We start from the raw sequence: 19,144 nt of genomic DNA on the forward strand, positions 1-19,144 counted from the left end.
AGGAAAGCTCATAGTAGTGGAATGGAGTTTTACTTCATATAGAGCTAAATGATCTCTGTGGAAACAAACAGCAGTAGCTGACAGAGTCAACTAGCTGTAAATTCAGATCGAGACATAGCTAGGTGAGACTGTATGGTCTAAGAGCTAACAGCAGAAGGTATGGAGTCAGACTGCCTCACTTAGATTCATAACTCTACCACTTACAAGCTTTGTTACCTTGGGCAAGTTACTTCTTTGTACCTCAGCTGCCACATTATTATCAATGGAATTGATAATAACAGAAAAACAGTCTCTATTATGTATAGTTACTGTAGAAATGTAATGAGATAATGCATATAAAGCACTTAGAACATTGCTTGGTACAGAATATAAGTGGTAAAGAAAAAGATGCATGTAGTAAGCAGAGAAATATATAATCTATGTGTTCACTCCAAGAAAAGCAATGGAGGTAAATGTTCAACTGAATGAGTAATCCCAAGAAAAAATAAAAACATTTTAATTCTACTACACTTGGGATAACCTTTGTAAAAGTCATATTTTGTTACTATAGCAGCCTCCAATGTATGCCTCCAGTTATGCTGGGTTTAGCCCTCCAGAACTTCCCAAAATATGTTCCATGAAACATCTGCCCTAAGATATGTATAAGAAAAAGGGCTTTGGGGTTGAATAATACTGAAAAATGCTATATGACTTATTTCCTTAGAAATTTCAAATGTAGGGTCACCCGGGTAGCTCAGTTAGTTAAGCGTCTGCGTTTGGCTCAGGTCATGATCTCCAGGTCCTGGGATCAAGGTCTGCATCAGGCTCCTTGCTCAGCAGGGAGCCTGCTTCTCTCTCTGCCCCTCCCTGCTGCTTGTGAGCTGTCAAATAAATAAATAAATAAAATCTTTAAAAAAAAAGAAATTTCAAACGTATAGTGGCACTCTAAGGGCTTGAGAAATGCTGCAAAAATGTTTCGTTTAGTTTAATCCAGCATTTCTTGAATTTGATCACAGAGCCTTTTTTTCTATATGCTGTTTATTAACATGCCATGGAATAAACATGGAGAAATGTTGGCCTCCAATGAGTACTAAAAATGACCTTTATAGCAAAACAAGGGCTGAGGGGCATGGGAGGTAGGTTTGAAAGAGAGGGCTCATACTTTTTTAGACTGGGATTGAAAATTTGTCTAGAGCAATTTACAAATCTAGGGGCCACACAAACCCCTCAAGGTCACAAACACTCAAATACATACAATGTTCCTGGGAGCAATATTCACAGTCTGGAGGGGGCTGGGGGAGCACCCCTCACATTATATCCTGCTTCAGCTGCTGTGCTGAGATTCCACTGTGGAAGGTCTAAAGGCCCCTGAACATACTGTACCATCTGCCTTTGGCCATGTACTACCTGAATTTACTTCCCACTTTCTTGAAGAGAAGAGGCTACAGGAAAAACATTTAAAGTGGAGAGGCCCAATTGGGGAACTAGAGGCCAGACTCAGGGGGAAGAGGGGAAACTGGGAGAAGGGACTGGGTTGACCTCTAACCAGTTTCAGGACAAGGATGTTCCTCTGGGAGGAAGTGAGATGGGGGACACCAGTAGCTCTAATGAAGAGCACCCGTCACAGCAGAGCAGGTCAGGAGATACACTTAAGAAAAATAATATTGCCTTCCAAGGGCAGTGATGAGAATGGGAGCTTCCTGAGGGGCAGAAACCATGTTTAATGCATCTTTATAATTTTTTTCTTAAGGAAAAAGATGGCGGCTGGGGGTGGGGGGGGAGGAGAGTACAATGAATAATCCCTAATAAGGGAGAAGTGTATAAAACAGCTTGCTATTTCCATTAACCAGTGTTTAGGTGACTTTCCAAGTTAATGTTGTTGGTTGGTTAGTTCCTGAAGGCAGGTGTGTTTTACCGCTCCTGGTGGGTTCCTGCCAAGAAAGGAGAGACTGGATTATATCCTAGTTGGCCTGGTGCAGAGACCTTGGGAGGGCTGAGTCAGTGAGGGGCTGCTGAGCTGCACTTCACGCAGGAGGGAAACTAAGAACAAGGAATACATCAACACTAACAATGCCTAACTATGAGTGGTGGCAGCAGGATTTTTTTCTTATCTCCAATAATTTATTTTTCTAACTTTTCTATAATAAGCATCTATGACTTCTATATTTGTGGAAAATTAAATCTATCTCGCTAGGTTATACTGTCCATCTTTAGTTTCTAGAAAACCTGAGCAGACATTATGTGCAAACTTCATATTCGTGTGTTTTTAGTGGGGAAAAAAAGGTTTTCCAAGCATGTATGAGGGAATGGAAAATACAACGTAGGAAATACACCCCAGAAAGTTATATCCACATAATTCTACAAAGAGGGGAAGAAGTCTGCTAGGGATAAGATTTCCCAAGAACTTCTGGGGGGAAAATGGTAACGTTCTCTATAGGTGTGGCAAGAGACAGGGTTCCAGCGAGACGAATTACCTGGCAGCCTGGGGAGGAGGCGGTGGCTGGTAGGAAAGGTGGCCCGGGTCCTCCGGGACGGGGGGCGGAGCAGGAAAGGGCGGCGCGTGGGGGGCGGGAGGCGGAGCCGCTCGCGCCCAGGTGGGGATGAGCCGGGGCCGTACCTGCTCGGGGACCGCGGCCTGCCCTCCCGCCGCCCAGCGCCGAGAGAGCGGACAGCGGAGGGATTCCCTGGAGAAGCGGTGCGTCCTGGGGCGGCCGCCGTTGAAGAGAGACGCAGTGCCCCTGAGCTGACAGGGGCCAGAGAGCGGCCGGCATGGGCCCCGAGCTGCCTGCGCCTTGGCTACTGCTCTTCACCTGGCTCCCGGCAGGTGAGCCTTGGGACAAAGTGGGTCTCACCCTGGGCCCGGGGAGACAGGAAGCCATTGCTGCCTGGCCTTGCAGAACTGGTCACAGGCAGGCCAGTGGAGGCCTGGGCCGCGCTCTGGCAGCTCTTGGCACAGGCGCCAGGAGGTGCGGGGACTGGCTCGAGTTTCTGCCTGTGGGAACCTGTTGTTTTCCTCTTTTATTAGCCCCGGCCCTTGCGAAACAGGTGCAAATAAGGAAGAAACCCAGAGCCTCTGGGCTTCCGTCCTGCAGTCTGTAGGCACTTTTTGGTCTCGAAAGCTGAACTGTTAAACGTGGAAGCACCAGTCTTTTCGCCCCTCATTACTTTGCCCTTTCATCGGATGCTTGCTTTTAGGTTTTCAATATGGTGACAGAAATGCATTTATGTCGCTCCTGGGAGCTTATAACGTGTCCTCAGTGTCATGGGATGTTCGAAATGATTCCGAACCTGTTTTACAGGACTGAACCTTGCGTCTCTTTGCTCATCATGTTCAGTGTCGTTTTTCTACTTTCTTTGTATCCACCCACTTTCCTAACTTTATTCCTTGTTCGTTCTCTTCCCATCAGGTGCCCAAACACCCACCCACCCCTCCCTTCTCTTAACCTTCCCACCGTCTCCTTCGGAAAGCATGGGTTGGTGTCTCAGTGTATCTCTTGGAAATGTGACAGGAGTACATATCTGCAGGAGTAAAATCAGGTAGGAAAGGATAGCCCAGTGCCTGACTGTGCAGGACTTCCAGCCCTTTTCAGTTTGGGTGTAGGTGTGACCTTGCAAACAGAACGGTATGAGTTCCCTTGGAAATTTCATTTTACCATTCCCCACCCCCTCTTTTAGAAATAACTGCCCTCTCATCTCTAGGTTGTCAGTGGGAAGTCTGCTCAGTTTGCTCACAGACCAACCTGAGTCTTGCATTTTTCTGAGGGAAAAGATGTAATATGAAGGTGCGGGCAGAATTTCATTTTTACCAGCTTGATAGGACTTGAAGACAACTCGGATGTAACTAAATCTCATTCAGCAAGATTCTACAATAGTTTAAGCTTAATGCTGAGAATAAAAAACGGAGAATTGCAAAAGGGTGAGAAAACTGGAAAATCAGTATTCCTAAGATCCTCGGGCTCATGCCATTTTCTGCAAGATATGTGTCCTATCAGTTGTCTGAAGTTGACCAGGGTAGATGTTGGACACATGGTACACAAGGAAATGGACTAAACCTCACCTAAGTTGAAGTGCCTGAAATTCCACCAGAGCAGTTACCCGCTTAGACTGTGACAGCAAAATCCTAAACGTCCCAGCTTCTCACAGTCCTCTCTCCTTTGCCTTATGTGTTTAGCTCAAATTCCACAGCAACTAGGTGTTTCTGAAGCTGCTGGAGCTGCCTTTTCAGGAAAATCGAGGTCTACTCCCACCTCTGCCCCTTAGCACCCCATCCCCAGATTAGGACTTTGTAGCCAGCCATCATCCAGGTCAATAGAATAAGAAAAGAAGCCTTACACACAAAGATCTTATTAGGATATAAACCCCAATCCTTAAATCATCAGCATAATGTTTTAAAGGCTATTTGATTCTTATGAAGAATATTGAACACTGAACATTTTTTCAAATACAGTGATTATGACCAAAGGGTATATTCTTATAGTAAGCAGATTGCTAAATGGACAGGGACTGTTGTTGTTTTTTTTAAGATTTTATTTATTTATTTGTTAGAGAGAGAGCACAAGCAGGGGGGGAAGCAGGCTCTTCACCTAGCAGGGAGCCTGATGCGGAACTCGATCCCAGGGTCCTGGGATCATGACCTGAGCTGAAGGCGGATGCTTACTGACTGAGCCACCCAGGCGCCCCTGGACAGGGACTTTAGAAAGTGGGGTTCCAATTGTTCAGGAAAGAGCCATGCAGTGTTAGTAGCACGATGCTGAAGTGGTAAAATTCTACAAACTGCCGTGTTTCCTGCCTTCTTTAACTAGAAACCTACCTGCATGACCTGCTTTAGAACCAGAGAATTCTGAATTCAAAAAAGTCCTAAGTGAACATCTAATCTCACTTTTATTTCATAGGTACAAAATTGACATTTCAGCTGTTCAGACTCCAACACTTTGAGAGGAAATAACTATTTGAGCAGATATTTTCCCCAAATGTGTTTAGGAAATGTAAAAAAAAAAAAAAAAAAAAAAAGACGAAGGAAAAAAAAAAGCTGCATTCAGCTATTTAATGTGCATTTGGATTTTGCATCCTCAATGTTTGTGTGACTCTGGTCAACTTACTGAACTGCTGGAAGTCTGCAGTAAACCGGGATGATTATAGTACATATCTCAAGATTTTTGTGAGGATTAAGCGATATGAAGATTTTAAGGCACTTAAGATAGTGGCTGAAACAAAGTGAGGGCTTAATAAATGTTAACCTTGGTGATAACAATACTCATGATTTAGACCCAAGGGGGACTTTTTAGAGCTAACTTTAAAGAAACAATTTAAGTGTCCCCTCCTCCTCCTTCCCCTATAGCTAAGAAACTGCAGTTAATAGTAAGTCAGGTGGACTGTCTGGAATTGGAATTCAGATTCTTTCTCTTACTAGCTGTGACTTCAGAGGAATTACTTCAATTCCCTTCATCTAGAAAACAGGTAAAATTCCTGACGAGCCCGTCACACTTCCCACCCTCCCATAAGGCCAATTTATGTTGGGGGGGTTAAGGTCAAGCACAGTATCTACAAAATGGTCATCACTCAGGAAATATTGGGTCCCTCCCCACCACCCCCACCTCTTTATTTTTAGACCAAACTTCCTAAAATTCTCTAAGATCAAACTGAAAATCAAGTTTCTTCTCTCACTTCCAGTATCTGCCAAAGCAGTGCTTTTCCTCAAACTTTTTTTTTACATTTCTCACTAAGAAATACAGTTTATGTTGTAACATGTACACATATATAAGATTTATAAAACAAACAAAAATACACATACACACAAACCCATTACTATGCTGGATAAAAGAATAACAAATTGACATCACATATTATTTTAATAGCATTTAAATTAGTAGAAAATAGTCCCCAAATTAACATTAAATAGAAAAATCCAGTAAGTTGATTTTCTCAAGTTCTGCTGCAAATTGCATTATGAACTTTGGAAAACCCAAGAGTATGTTCATTTTGGTCCATCACCCTGTTATTTTCTGTTTCTAGAGAAGAGTTAACCCAGCTTCTGGTTAGCATCCAAGTTTCTGCAGTTGTAAAGTGTGGGCCATTAGTGGAAATATATCAGATTTGGATATTGGCTAGCTAGTCAGTGTGACCTGTGGCCCTGATGAAGCCTCTCAGGTCAGGAAGTCCTGGGAACTTACCACAGTCCCTGTGCTCTGAGCTGTGGAAAGATCACTTGTCAGAGTTTTGGTTTATTTGTTTTTGTACTTCTTCAAAGTGTCTTTATTTACAAAGAAACTTTTAGCACACAAATGATACTTGTTCCTTAAAACAAAACATCAAGATAATCTAAAGTAAGTACTGCAGCCTTTTCCATTATTGGCTCATGGTTCTGATTACCTCCAGCCAGCCTCAAAGTTTATTCCTGGAGTGAAATTTTAGTTTTCCACCCAAATGCTAAAAGGGTGTGTCTCATTGGGGCTTCTGTGAGTTTTTTTAAGATTATAGAGTGGAGTTAACTCACAGATTCACATAGCTCTCAACTTGTATCATTCTTCGGGAAATCAGCCAGCTGACTCCTAAGGGACACGATTCTTAGAGAGCATATAGGCCAGTAATTTTCCCTTGGTGGTGGGGATAAAGTGTGGAATCACGGTAAAGACTGAATGACATCTCAACCCCCAATGTAGTGGATAGGAAAGTGGAACTTCTCAGGCTAAGCGGGGTGTGGGTGGTGGATGGGAGCTGCCCACTCTGCTCCTTCATTACCTCCATGGGGTCCCTGAAGTAGCTCCCCAGAATCCCAGGGCTCTGCTGAACTCAAGTACAAATCACACCAGTCCCTGTCTGTCTTCCCCTCTGGGCCAGTTTTGCAGATAAGGAAATCTGTGTCCAGGAAGGTCACAGCCTTAGGCTGACACCATGGAGTTAGTTTGAGAGCTGACACCAGAACCCTAGCATCCTCACTTTTAGTCCATGGCTCTTTCCCCTGTTTCATACCATGGAGCAAGTTTGTGTTGTCTAATTGAATCCTGGTATGCAGAAATAGAAATAGATTGCCTCCTGGATATCTAACTAAATGCTATTTATTAGCCAACAAGGATGCCGTGGAATAAGATGCTGGGTCATTGATGTACTGTCCGGCTGGGTTTCTTTCAGCACAGGACTGTATTATATCATGTCCTTGGGGAAGAAGTAAAATGGTGTGTTTTAAGAATTAAGAAGACTTTGATCATGTGTCCTCTTTCTCTCATCTTTCTTTTTTTAAAATTAAGATTATTTATTTATTTGAGAGACAGAGATAACGACAGAAATAGGAGAGAGAGCAGGAGCAAGGAGGAGAGGGAGAAGCAGCCTCCCCATTGAGCAGGGAGCCTGATGCGGGCCTTGATCTGAGGACCCTGGGATCATGACCTTAGCCAAAGGCAGATGCTTAACCGACTGAGGCACCCAGGTGCCCCTCACATTTATTTCTGTAGTTTTCAACCTGTAAATCTTAGTGTAAGGTGGGGTCAGAGGAAGGCAGTTTTGACACTTTCTTCATTTCCCAAGCCCTATTAATCACCATGTTCTGTTTCTTAATCCCAGGATCTGCCCCCTCTTTTCTAATCCAGGTGATAAACCTCACACTAGCCTATTTTAAGCATCCTAACCATCTCCTTGCCTCGAGGCCTGCTACTGTCTCTGTCTCCTTCCAACCAGCCTTGACCCAGATGATAGGTTAACCTACCTGGGTTCATCTTTCCCACTTCACACTAATCCTCCAAGCACCTCTACTAGATCTCCATAGCTTTTAAGAATGCGTTAAAGCTCTTTGTTTGGATTTCAAGGCTCGCTCATTCTGGCCCCACTCCTTCGGGTAGCCTTCTCCCCAGTGATCCGGGCGTGCTCCCGTACTCCCTCTCCATTGCCACACACTTTGTTTTTTTGTCTGGCCATGCTACAAATGGTTAACTTTATTTATTTTCTGTACTTTTAGAGTGCTTAAAATTTGCTCCAGGCAGTTTAGCCTGTCTTGTGTGAATTCTTTGTTCTTCTGTTCAGCAAATGTTTAATGCATACCACGTACAAGGCATGCTGGCAAACACGAGCTGTGTGGCCTTACACCAGTTACTTAACCCCCCTGAGGATTTTTCTCATCTATGAAATGGAGATAAAATAAGGCTTATCTCATGGGTGTTTTACAAAGGTTAAATGAGATACTATATTAGAAAGCACCTGATACCATGGCTAACAACATAGCAAGTGCCCAGTACATATGTTTCCTCCCTAGCATGGCCACATGCTTAGCACCGCCCTGAGCCTCACGCTACGGAGTAGCGTACACCAGACCTTCGTTCAACATGGAATACATAGACGTAATTCCTCCTCTGCCCCAGCCCGCTTCTCTTTGTCCCCTTTCCCCATCTCCTAATTCTCTCGATCCCTTACTTCTGGTTCACACTCACAGCTACTCCTTCTTCCACTTGATCCTTTCATATTTGTACTGTTATCTAAGGAAATGTAACAAGTACCGATGGCAAATAGACTTGGGGAGATAGCTTGCTCAGACATAAACTCTGATAGGATTAAACTGTGTACTTTTTGTTAACCTGCTTAATGGAGCATAGGTGACTGGGTACATGAAAACACTCAAGAATTGAGACCTTCTGTCAGGAGTTAGCACTAAGCCACTGCCCCTTGCCTGGAAAGACCGTGCTCCTCCCACTGCCTGCCACTCCTCTCCAGGCAGGACCCTTCATGTGTAAAGGAGGGGAAATGCCATTCAGTCCCCTGAAAACAGTTCTTAGTTAAAACAAAATTTAAAAAAAAAGTTTTGTATCTATATCCCTGTGTTGTATGGATAAAATATTCTAGAAACTGTAAAACATCTTGCCCAATCTGATATGACACAGGGAAGACAGACTGAATAAAGAAATATACAAAGATATGCATGTGTTTGGAACACATAGCATTTAATTGTAAAGATAATCCTCTTTTGTTGGTATGTTTCCTTTCAACTTTAATATAGGACGTAGTCCCCACTCTGCACAGCAGTGTCGTCTTGGAAAGTACTTCATGGTAAGAATCAGAGAATCCTCTTCCACTTCCCTCCTTCCTAGGAGCTCGGATATCTCATCTGAAGTTAGTTTCCACCCTTAAATGACAGGTTTCCCTCCCTCTTTCAGAGGAGACAACCTGAGTGGGTTTGCCAGGGGACAAAGTGACGAAGCTTTAAAAGCTTTTAATGCCAGTTTACATTTGTATCCTTTTAATTCTTTCAAAATACTTTTACATGCTGTTTTCAATTGACCTCAATCTCTAAGGTGGGCAAGATAAGTACAAATGATACAAGTAAGAGCTAATGTTTATTCAGTGGCTATTATGTCCCAGGCTCTTTGCTAAGTGCCAGACATTTATTATCTCATTTAATCTTTACTACAACACTATCAGGGAAGTTTTGTTTTTTTTTTTTTTTTAAGATTTATTTTTTTTAATCCCCTCTTATTTATTTATTTATTTATTTATTTATTTTTACATTCTTCGTTTAAATTCAAATTAGTTAACATATACTGTATTATTAGTTTCAGGGGTTGAATTTAGTGATTCATCAGTTGCATATAACACCCAGTGCTCATTACATCAAGTGCCCTCCTTAATACCCATCACCCACCCCCCCTCCAGCAACCCTCAGTTTGTTGCCTAGAATTAAGTGTCTCTTATGGTTTGCCTCCCTCTCTATTTTCATCTTATTTTATTTTTCCTCCCCTTCCCCTATGTTAATCTGTTTTGTTTCTTAAATTCCACATAGGACTGAAATCATATGGTATTCGTCTTTCTCTGATTGATTTATTTCACTTAGCATAATACACTCTTGTTCGATCCACATCATTGCAAAGGGCAAGATTTCATTCTTTTTGATGGCTGGGTAATATTCCGCCACACGCACGCACGCGCACACACACGCACGCGCGCATACACACACACATCTTCCTTATCCATTCATCTGTCAGTGGACATCTGGACTCTTTCTATATTTTGGCTCTTGTGGACATTGCTGCTATAAACATTGAAAGATTTGTTTATTTTAGAGAAAGAGAGCACATGCACGCATGTGTGTGAGTGGGGAAGGGGCAAAGGGAGAGGGAAACAAGCAGATTCCCCACTGAGCAGGGAACCCGGTGCAGGGCTGGATTCCAGGACCCTGAGAGCATGACCTGAGCCAAAATCACAAGTCAGACACTTAACTGACTGAGCCACCCAGACACTCCTATCAGGGAAATATTATTATCATTCCAGCTTTGAATATAAAGAGGCAACCGTAGTTTGGAAGTAACTTGTCAGGTCTCTTAGCTGGTGGGGGAGTGGAGGCAGAATCTGAACTTAGGAAGTCAGTCTCCAGAATTGAAGTTTCAAAAAGAAAATGATCGAGATATTTAGGAAATCAGATGGCAGTTAGCTGAGGGGATGGAGATGCCACAGGATGAAGGACATTTAAGAATAGAAAGAGGTGCGCCTGGGTGGCTCAGTCGTTTAAGCATCTGACTCTTGATTTCAGTTCAGATCATGATCTCAGGGTTGTGAGATCGAGCCCCGAGCTTATGATTCTCTCTCTCCTTCTCCCTCTGCCCCTCCCCCCACCTCAAAAAAGAACAGAAAGAAAATATAAGAATTTGAAAACAGTTTAAAGAGCACAGATCCAAAAAGGACATCTACCTTGTTGAATCTGTTCCTCTTTTCAGCTCAGATTCTGCTGTTCCTAGTCTCTTCTTGAAGACTTTACCTGCGTAGTAGTGTGCATGCCCAATGTGGTTAGTTTTACCGAGAAGTCCAAGGCTAAAGGACAAGAAGGATGGGAGGGTTTTGCCTTTAAGATGGGCTGTCCTCCTCCCAATCTGGAAAATCCTCCTGCTTTTTGAGTCTAGCACCAAACTTCCACTTTGAAAGTCAAGCTTGCCTGCGTGGGAGAGATGAGGTTTACCCAAACCAGCAAAACCAAAACTCCAGCAAAACCAAATCCTGAAGCTGAGAGGGCTTGGCTTATTATCGTGTCTGAACCTTTGCCCATGTATATGAAGAGGACTGTTCCCACCCAGGGGGTTTTGTGAGGAGCACGGACCATGTGTGTACGTCACCTGGCACGCAGTAGATGCTGAGATCCAGAGCCATGGCTGAGACAAAGGGGGCGAGGTTTGCTGGTTGCTCAGTACCTTTTGTCCTGGGCCTCTTCCCCGCTCTTCTTGCAGAAGGCCAGGGGTAAAGGTCTGAGAGCTGGGCAGGTTGCTGTGGGGCTGGCAGACCCCCGGAGAACATGTGAGTAAGCTCAGTATGGTCAAAATCATGGGAACCTGACGTATTTCAGGGCTTGAAATTCACAGAGGGGATGAAATCAAAGAGAGGGTGAAGGAATAGTACCCAGGCAAAGCCAGTGCTGACGTTGGTAAAGGTGAGTCGTGTCACCGAAGGTGTGTATTGGCATAATAAAGGCATTCATGGAACGGGAGCTGAGGGAGGACTTGGTAATGAAGGTGATCACCCTTGTCCCCGTTCTCCTCCCTCAGAGTGTCAGATTCAGCAATCTTCAAAGCTCCCCCAGAGAAACTCCTTTCCAAATTCCTTTCTCTGACTCCCAGCAAACTTGCCCTCCTGCCCGATGTTCCACCTTTACACGAATAATGTTAACTACTGCCCTTTGAATGAATTGCTATGTATGTCTAATTACCATTCAGCAAAACAAAGAATATGTAGGTTATTAATCACAGTAGCAGAGTGACTGCTGCCAGTTGTCCCCTGGCTGTCCACTCCGATTATTTGCAGGCTAATGAGTACCAAACATTTTCCTTTATTTAGAGAAGAACCGGGCAGAGTGGAGAGAGCACTGCTCAGGGCGGGATCTTGACTCTGACCTCCTTAGAAAGTGAATGAACACAGACAAGCCGCTCATCTTTTCCAGTCTCAGATTTGTGGTGTGCAAAAATGGCCCTGATTGTTTTCTCCCAGGGGTCATATTTGGTGTGTAAAAGAAAATATTTGAAAGTACGGTGTGAACATAGGATTTTGTTTAGACCATAAACGGGTGTTTTTATCTCTGTTCTAATCCATATATTTACCGAGCCAAATAAGCTAGTGTTGACAGTGCCATCCTTGTCATCGTCAAAAGCTTACCTGTAGTGACTTCTCTTTGGTTAAAGCTGTGTTGGGTGAAAACTCCAAGGTCTATTGCAGGTCAGTTCTGGAAAAAAGAAAGGGGGATGGTGAGAGTGGAGAAGCAAAAATAATAAAGCAGATTATAAAACAATCCACGTTAGACTTGAGATGCTCGTCACCGGCTCTTCCATTCTGATTGGACTAATTTCCAGGAATCTTACAGCTGGTAGAGGCAGAAGCTATTTTCCCCCCAAACTGCTCAAGGCTCATTTTCAAAATGATAATCTTTATAGCTGGATGAGGAAGTCAACAGGCTTCCTAAAAAAATCCACTTTTGCCCTAGTACTCTACAGAAAAGTCTTCCGTGATTACCCATTAACTAGAAATAGATGCTTCAGTGAGATCTAGACTCCACCTGGTCTCCCCACCCCCAGTCACCACCACCAGCCCCGCCTTATTTATCCCTCTGTTTCCCATAAAGCCAGGGGCTGGTTCCCTCCAGGTTCCCCAAGTAGCTGCCCCTTCTTGATAAGGGACTCTGCTCTCTCTTTCCTTCTGTCTTGAAACTGTTTCTCTGCCTTCGTCCTATTTTTCGTGTGTAATCTTCATCCTACCTGAGTGTTAGGGTCCAGCTTATATTTCTTTCTTCCATGATTCTTCCCTGTCCACAGGTCTCCCCCGCATTTCTGCAGACCCTCTGTCCAGCATGCTTGTCACAGGCCCATCCTTATTTCAGCCCAGCCCTGGAGACAGTTTGGGTCATTTCTGGGGGCAAGGGCCTGTCCTGAGCTGCACCCTGTTCTTTCTCTGTGGATGTGAGGAAAGTGGGTACATGTGCCCATCATAAGGCACGGCTTACTATCTTACAAGGGCTGTGTCCCGAACGTGAGGGAGGATCCAGAACTGTGTGGCCATGGTCTTTGAGCCAGGCCCACCCAGCTGCTGTGTAAGGGGTGAGGGCAGGAGCTAAATGTTTGTTTGTGGGAGTATCTCAGTCAAAACGGGAACACGGGAACATTCTAACATGTTGGTTATGTGTGGACCTCTGACCATGCCCTCTGTGCCACCGGGTTCCTCATCAAGGCAGACCTGGAGCTGCATGTTTGTAGCTTTGGAGGCTAGGGAGAGGGAGTTTCTAAAAAGACAAAAGAAAAATTCTTAATATCTTCAACTCTTTCTTAATAAAATTTGTCACAGTCTGATCATTTTTATTTATTTCATGCTCAGGTTGGCCACCTGTCCTGCCAGTTTCTACTGTTAATGTATTCTTGGTCATACATCCCTTTATTTGTTCAACAAACATTTACTGGGCGCCAAGGAGGTGACAGGTCATGCTTTAGCAGTGAGTCAGTGACAGAGTCAGCTGGCCTTCTCAGGGCCTGCAGTCAGCTGGCCATCACCAAGGCGTGTGAAACGAGCTGCCTGGGGAGGGGGAAGGCACTTTGGGAAAACACGTGAGACCCCTCTCCCAGATTTGCAGTCAGGGAAGGCTTCTGGAGGAGGTGAGGGTGCGGCGGAAGACCTAAGGCATACATAGTAATTAGCCTCGTAAAGGGAATGGAGTGGTGGCTGGTGCTCTGGGAGACGGCTCCAGCCGAGAGGCCCACACGTGGGACGACCTCCAGAACATGGTGATCCTGACACGGGAAGGAATGAAGCAAGTTCAGGGCGGCTGACACCCTGAGTGTGAGGTGGGCCTGGAAGGGAGGTGGGGCAGCAGAGAGAGGCTAAAGGCAGACCTGACTGGCTTCATAGGCCCGTTGAACTTCCCTGGGGAAGTGGGGGAAACATTTTAAAGAAAGTAACATGAAAGCGATATATACATATATCGGCAAGCTCACTCTAGTACATACACGGCCTTCTTTTAACATAGTTTCTTATTGTTGTTGGATGTGTTAAGACCGGCGATGGATCACGAGATCCTGGCGAGTCATCCTTGTTCTTTCTCTCCCCCATCTCTCCCAGCGTGTCTGTGTGGTCCCTGCCTCCCCCTCTGCCTGCCGGCCCCTAACTAGTCAGCTAGTGTGTTTGCTTATTTGCATTGCTTTTATTATCCCCTGAACAGAAGTAGGTCACCTCCCAGAGGCATGGGCTGCCTTCAGCATTGTCTCCTGCTCTTGGCTGCAGGGTGCCTGTCCTTGCTGGTGACGGTCCAGCACACAGAGCGCTATGTCACCCTGTTTGCCTCCATCGTCCTCAAATGTGACTACACCACCTCCGCCCAGCTCCAGGATGTCGTGGTGACATGGCGCTTCAAGTCCTTCTGCAAGGACCCCATCTTTGACTACTACTCTGCATGTGAGTCCCTCCCCCCTCTGCCCACATCCCTCCGTGAAGCATGGTTATTAGGTCATTGGAATTATTTAGGATCACAAATCCTCATGAGAGGGAGCCACAAAGGTCACTTAATGCAGTCTCCTCATTTTATAGATAAACAACCCAGAGAGATGAAGTAACTTATTTGAGGTCACAAACTATTTTATTTTAAGAATTATGTCCTACCTTGTTCTAAAAAAATATAGGCAGCTCAGACATTAAGTTTTTTAAAAGGCAGTGCCAGTCCCGCCACCTGGCCCATTCTGGGTTCGTGCCGGCACCCTGAGATGAGTGTGCAGTCTGCCTCCATTCCCCTTCCCACCTGGGAATGTGGACAAGTAGCCCCCTACATCCCCCAGGACCCCGAGGAGTGGCCGTTTGTGAACCTCCCCCCGCCCGCCACCGCCACACTCCCTTTTGTGGCCAGCTTTCCTAGTGGCCGAAGAAACTCTCCAAGTGGGCGAGAGCCCACTGCCGCCCGGGAACACGTGCTCAGTGCTGCACAAACCGCACCCCCCCCACGCTTAGCCAAGTCCTGCTTCTCAGTAGCAGCCGCCCCACTCATGTCAGCTGTCCTCCCTGGAACCAAGGTCTTTCTAGCTGCCTCTGTCAAGGAACAGAGAAACCCAGATCCTCACCATCAGCCCTGGACAATTAAGCTTGTAGAAATTTTAAGGGGTACAATAGACACCCTCTTTGTAGGAAGGAGGTGAGCTTCCTAAGGTGAAGAAAAAGGGGAGAGGCATCAGCTTTACCTCTTTTAGCCCTGACTAATGTCTTATAGCAAGAACCCCAATACCTAAATGTCTTAGTCACCCACTGGCGATGTCCCCAAAAGACACATCTCTGAATCAAGGCATGATTTCTGGGGGGTCACTCTTCACATAAAGTGAGAAGGGAGGAGAGCCGGGGTAGTGGGCACTTGCCACCAGCAAATGTATTATAAGGGCAGGTGGATGAACCCTATGGGAGCCAAAGCTGGGGTGACCAAAACTAAAGCAAGGGTAGTTGGAATGGGAGCTAGGGGCATGGAGCCAGGATTTGGAACTGATGGCCTTTTAGACGGGTCTGGATCTTGCTGCTCAATGGTAAAAATGCAGACTCCCAGATTCTTACTCCAGACCCACAGAATCAGAATGTTCAGGTTGAGCAAGATTCCCAGTAGACACATGAGCTCAGGATAAAAATGAGAAGCTTCACGGCTCCAGGCAACAGTAAGGGCACCCTTCTTCACGGGAATTCCCCATGGCTGTGTGACTTGGCTGTGTCCTCTTTCCTCAGCGTACCAGGCAGCTTTGTCCCTGGGCCAGGACCCATCCAATGACTGCAATGACAGCCAGCGGGAGGTTCGCATCGTGGCTCAGAGGCGGGGGCAGAGTGAGCCCGTGCTGGGGGTGGATTACCGGCAACGCAAGATCACCATCCAGAACCGTGAGTGCAGGGGAGGCGGCAGCGATCCGGGGGCGGCAAGAGGTGCAGACATCGGGCCTGGGCGGCTGAGTCATAGTGGGGATTTCCCTTTTTCTTTCTTTCTTTCTTTCTTTCTTTCTTTCTTTCTTTCTTTCTTTCTTTCTTTCTTTTCTTTTCTTTTCTTTTCTTTTCTTTTCTTTCTTTCTTTCTTTCTTTCTTTCTTTCTCTCTCTCTTTCTTTATTTCTTTTTCTTCCTTCCTTCCTTCCTTCCTTCCTTCCTTCTTTCCTTCCTTCTTTCCTTCCTCTCTTTCTCTCTCTCTCTTTCTTTCTCTCTCTCTCTCTTTCTTTTTTTGTTGTTATTTGTTTGTTTAAGGAAAATGCCAGATACATAGAATGCTGTACCACCATCTGAAGTCACTCCCCCTGGAAACTGGTCTCTGGATGAGAAGGTGTCCTACAGCTTTGGCTAAAGGTCTGGGAGTGGGTGGTTTCTTTTGCTTTTTCATGGCCCCGGTGTGGCTCAGGCTTGTTTGCTCCCTCCCATAAATTGCTCTCAGGGCCTGCATGAACCCTAGGCCCCTGAGTTTCCCTCTGGCCACTCCTGTTGTACGTCTAAGGGGCTTCCAAGTAGATGGCTACCTGGAGACCATCATTGCCCATTGGTAGAGGAAAGAGCATTAGCCTTAGAATCTAAAGACCTGGCTGGGTCTCTTGTTGCTTCCACCTGCTAGCTCATGGGCCGGTAGCAGACATTTTCTCTGGCCTCTGTTACCTCATCTGAAAGATGGACATAATCGTCTCTGTCTCCGTACACCGAAGTAAATATCAAATGTGATATTTCAGAGCTATGTGTAAAGCACATTCATTCTTTGTGCCTAGTACAGGGACTGGTGGTTAGAGCCCTCAGTCTTCAGTCAGACTCGGGTGTGGGTCCCCATTCTGCGCTTAAAGGGTATGTGAACTTGGGCAAGTCCCTTCAGTTTTTTTAGCCTCAATTTCTACAAAATGGGACTTGCCGTAGTACTACCGATCTCCTGGACAGTTGTCAGCATTAAGTGTGATGACTGCATAAAGCACTCGGCAAATATGAAGTGTGCAGTGAGCTTTGGTTATGATCACTGAGTGCACTTTTGGATAGATGGGCTGGGGCCCCACATTCCTACCTTGTAATCCAGGATTGCCACGATGGGTTATTGGCACAGAGTTCAGAACCTGTTTCAATGAGCTTCACGTGCAGTGTTAAATAAATATTTGCTGATTAAAAGGGGAAAAAGAAGGGAGAATACGTGAAGCAGGCCACTCAGGGGACCTGTAGCAACAATGTGAGGAAATCAGTGAATGCTCTATGACCGTTTAAAGGTAGATCACTTAAAGGGAACCAATTTAACATTTGCTTCCAAATTTGTGTATAATACTTTGGCTGTAATATTTAAGTCTCCTTCTTTCACATGCGATCTCCGATTTCCCCAAGCCAGCCCATAAACTCTCGGCCTTAAGGAACATCTGTCCTTTTCTGGTCTCTAGGTACATTCTTAAAGTGGTTCTGTTTTTCCCAGAGCCTGCAGAATTAGCCTTCATCTGACTCCAAAGTTTAAAGTCTCTTTAACTGGCAAGTCTCCTTTACAGTTTTTGAAGGATGAAAGTCCCCACGGGTGACAGTCCCCACTTTTCTTTTTTTCTTATTTTGAGTAATACTATCCACTATGTCTACTCCCAGTCATGTTTGGATCAAACTCTGCTTCTCACTTATACTCATGGAAAAGCAGTATTTCCCCTTGGTTTTTATTTCTACCTCCGTACTTGTCCTGACTTCTGGAGCCCTTGTTTTCTGACACTTTCTGCCGGTGCGTGCATCATTTGAGATGACCGTGTCAAGTCAGTGCTTGGATTATTTAAAATATTAACATACCTGAATGTCCTCATTACTGTGACATCCCTAAAAAAATCTTTATGTGTCTAGTAAAAATTGGGGCAGATTTTTAATGTGCATTAACATTGAGAGAGAACTTCCTCCAAAGCATTTTTACCATTCTTCCAAGTCTGGGGTAAGCTTGTTTCTGGGAAAGGTAGTGTGTTTGGAAAATCATGGGTAGGAAAAAATCGTAGAGATTGACGCAGAAAGAGAAGGAAACAGAAGTTGAAGGTAGCTCCAGTGGTGCATGACCTTGCATTTTTGTTTCATTTCCTCAATGAATATTTTTTGACAAACAGATAATGAAGATAAGAATTATAGATGGGACTGCCATCTCTAATTTCGTGTCCATGTGCACCTTTAAGAGAGGATAGGAAATCGTGCCTTTGTTCTGGATGGCCACATCCGTGACCCAAAGTTATATGACTGTGAGAGAAAGTTATATCCCTGGGAGGCAATGTAATGTGTACTTCACCCACTCGGAGAGCTGTGGTGGGAATGAAATGAGGTCATGTCCAAAAGCCATTCAGGGTACCTGGTAGGGCTCAATGAATGGTCAGTACTGTTTGGAGAAAGAGGAGGGTCTCAGTGAAAGGACTTTGAGGCCTTCCTCTCCTCTACGAGGGGCCCCCTTAGGTTGTGGAAGGACAGTGCTGGGTCTTTAAGCCCTAGGTCAGAAACCAGGTCAGAAACCCTCTCCTTTAACCCCTGGCACTTCCTCCCTCCCTCCCTCTCTGTAGGAGCAGATCTGGTGATTAATGAAGTGATGTGGTGGGACCATGGAGTGTATTATTGCACCATTGAGGCTCCCGGGGACACGTCAGGAGACCCAGATAAGGAGGTGAAGCTCATTGTCCTGCGTAAGTGCTGCTGCAGCTTTCTCTTTAGCACCCCCATCACTGTGACACTTCTACACACAGAAGAAAACAGAAGCAAGCAAGCCCAGGTTGTTGTTGGATTGCCAACCTCTGAAGGTCCCTTACCAAAGCTAAACTTTTTTTTTTTTTCCACTATATTGATTGAACGTAACCTATAGGTCAAAAGCTGCATTTATTAGACCTCTAGAAAGTTAGGCCTGGAAGCATTCACCAGCATACTTAGTTAGCTTGCTCTTGGCGTCTCCCCTGCAGACTGGCTGACGGTGATCTTCATCGTTCTGGGCGCCCTCGTCCTGCTCCTGCTGATCGGGGTGTGTTGGTGCCAGTGCTGTCCTCAGTATTGCTGCTGCTACGTCCGCTGCCCCTGCTGCCCTGGCCGCTGCTGCTGCCCTGAGGCAGGTGAGAGGGGACGGACGAGCAGGAGGATGGGGTGACTCTGCAGACTGTTGTCCCAGATAGATCCGCTTCACACACCAGGCCAAAACCTTGGGTCCTTCCCGGTTCTCCTCTGTGCCCTTCTCCCATCACAGGCTCAGAGGTCTTTGACCTCAGC

At 45.4% G+C, this 19,144-nt stretch overlaps 1 protein-coding gene across 4 annotated transcripts in view; it reads left to right on the forward strand.

The window, feature by feature from the left end:
* The first annotated feature begins 2,556 nt into the window (after nucleotides 1-2,556).
* ILDR1 (immunoglobulin like domain containing receptor 1) overlaps nucleotides 2,557-19,144 on the forward strand; it is a 30,183-nt gene continuing 13,595 nt past the window's right edge. For all 4 annotated transcript variants that reach the window (XM_026494624.4, XM_026494635.4, XM_057306682.1 and 1 more), the window contains exons 1-5: nucleotides 2,557-2,803; nucleotides 14,203-14,373; nucleotides 15,673-15,822; nucleotides 18,454-18,573; nucleotides 18,844-18,990. In XM_026494624.4, the coding sequence (XP_026350409.2) occupies nucleotides 2,749-2,803; nucleotides 14,203-14,373; nucleotides 15,673-15,822; nucleotides 18,454-18,573; nucleotides 18,844-18,990 (643 nt within the window). In that variant the 5' untranslated portion in view covers nucleotides 2,557-2,748. The remainder of the gene's footprint in view (nucleotides 2,804-14,202; nucleotides 14,374-15,672; nucleotides 15,823-18,453; nucleotides 18,574-18,843; nucleotides 18,991-19,144) is intronic.

This window comes from Ursus arctos, unplaced genomic scaffold, assembly GCF_023065955.2.
Source record: "Ursus arctos isolate Adak ecotype North America unplaced genomic scaffold, UrsArc2.0 scaffold_4, whole genome shotgun sequence".
Taxonomy (NCBI): Eukaryota; Metazoa; Chordata; class Mammalia; order Carnivora; family Ursidae; genus Ursus; species Ursus arctos.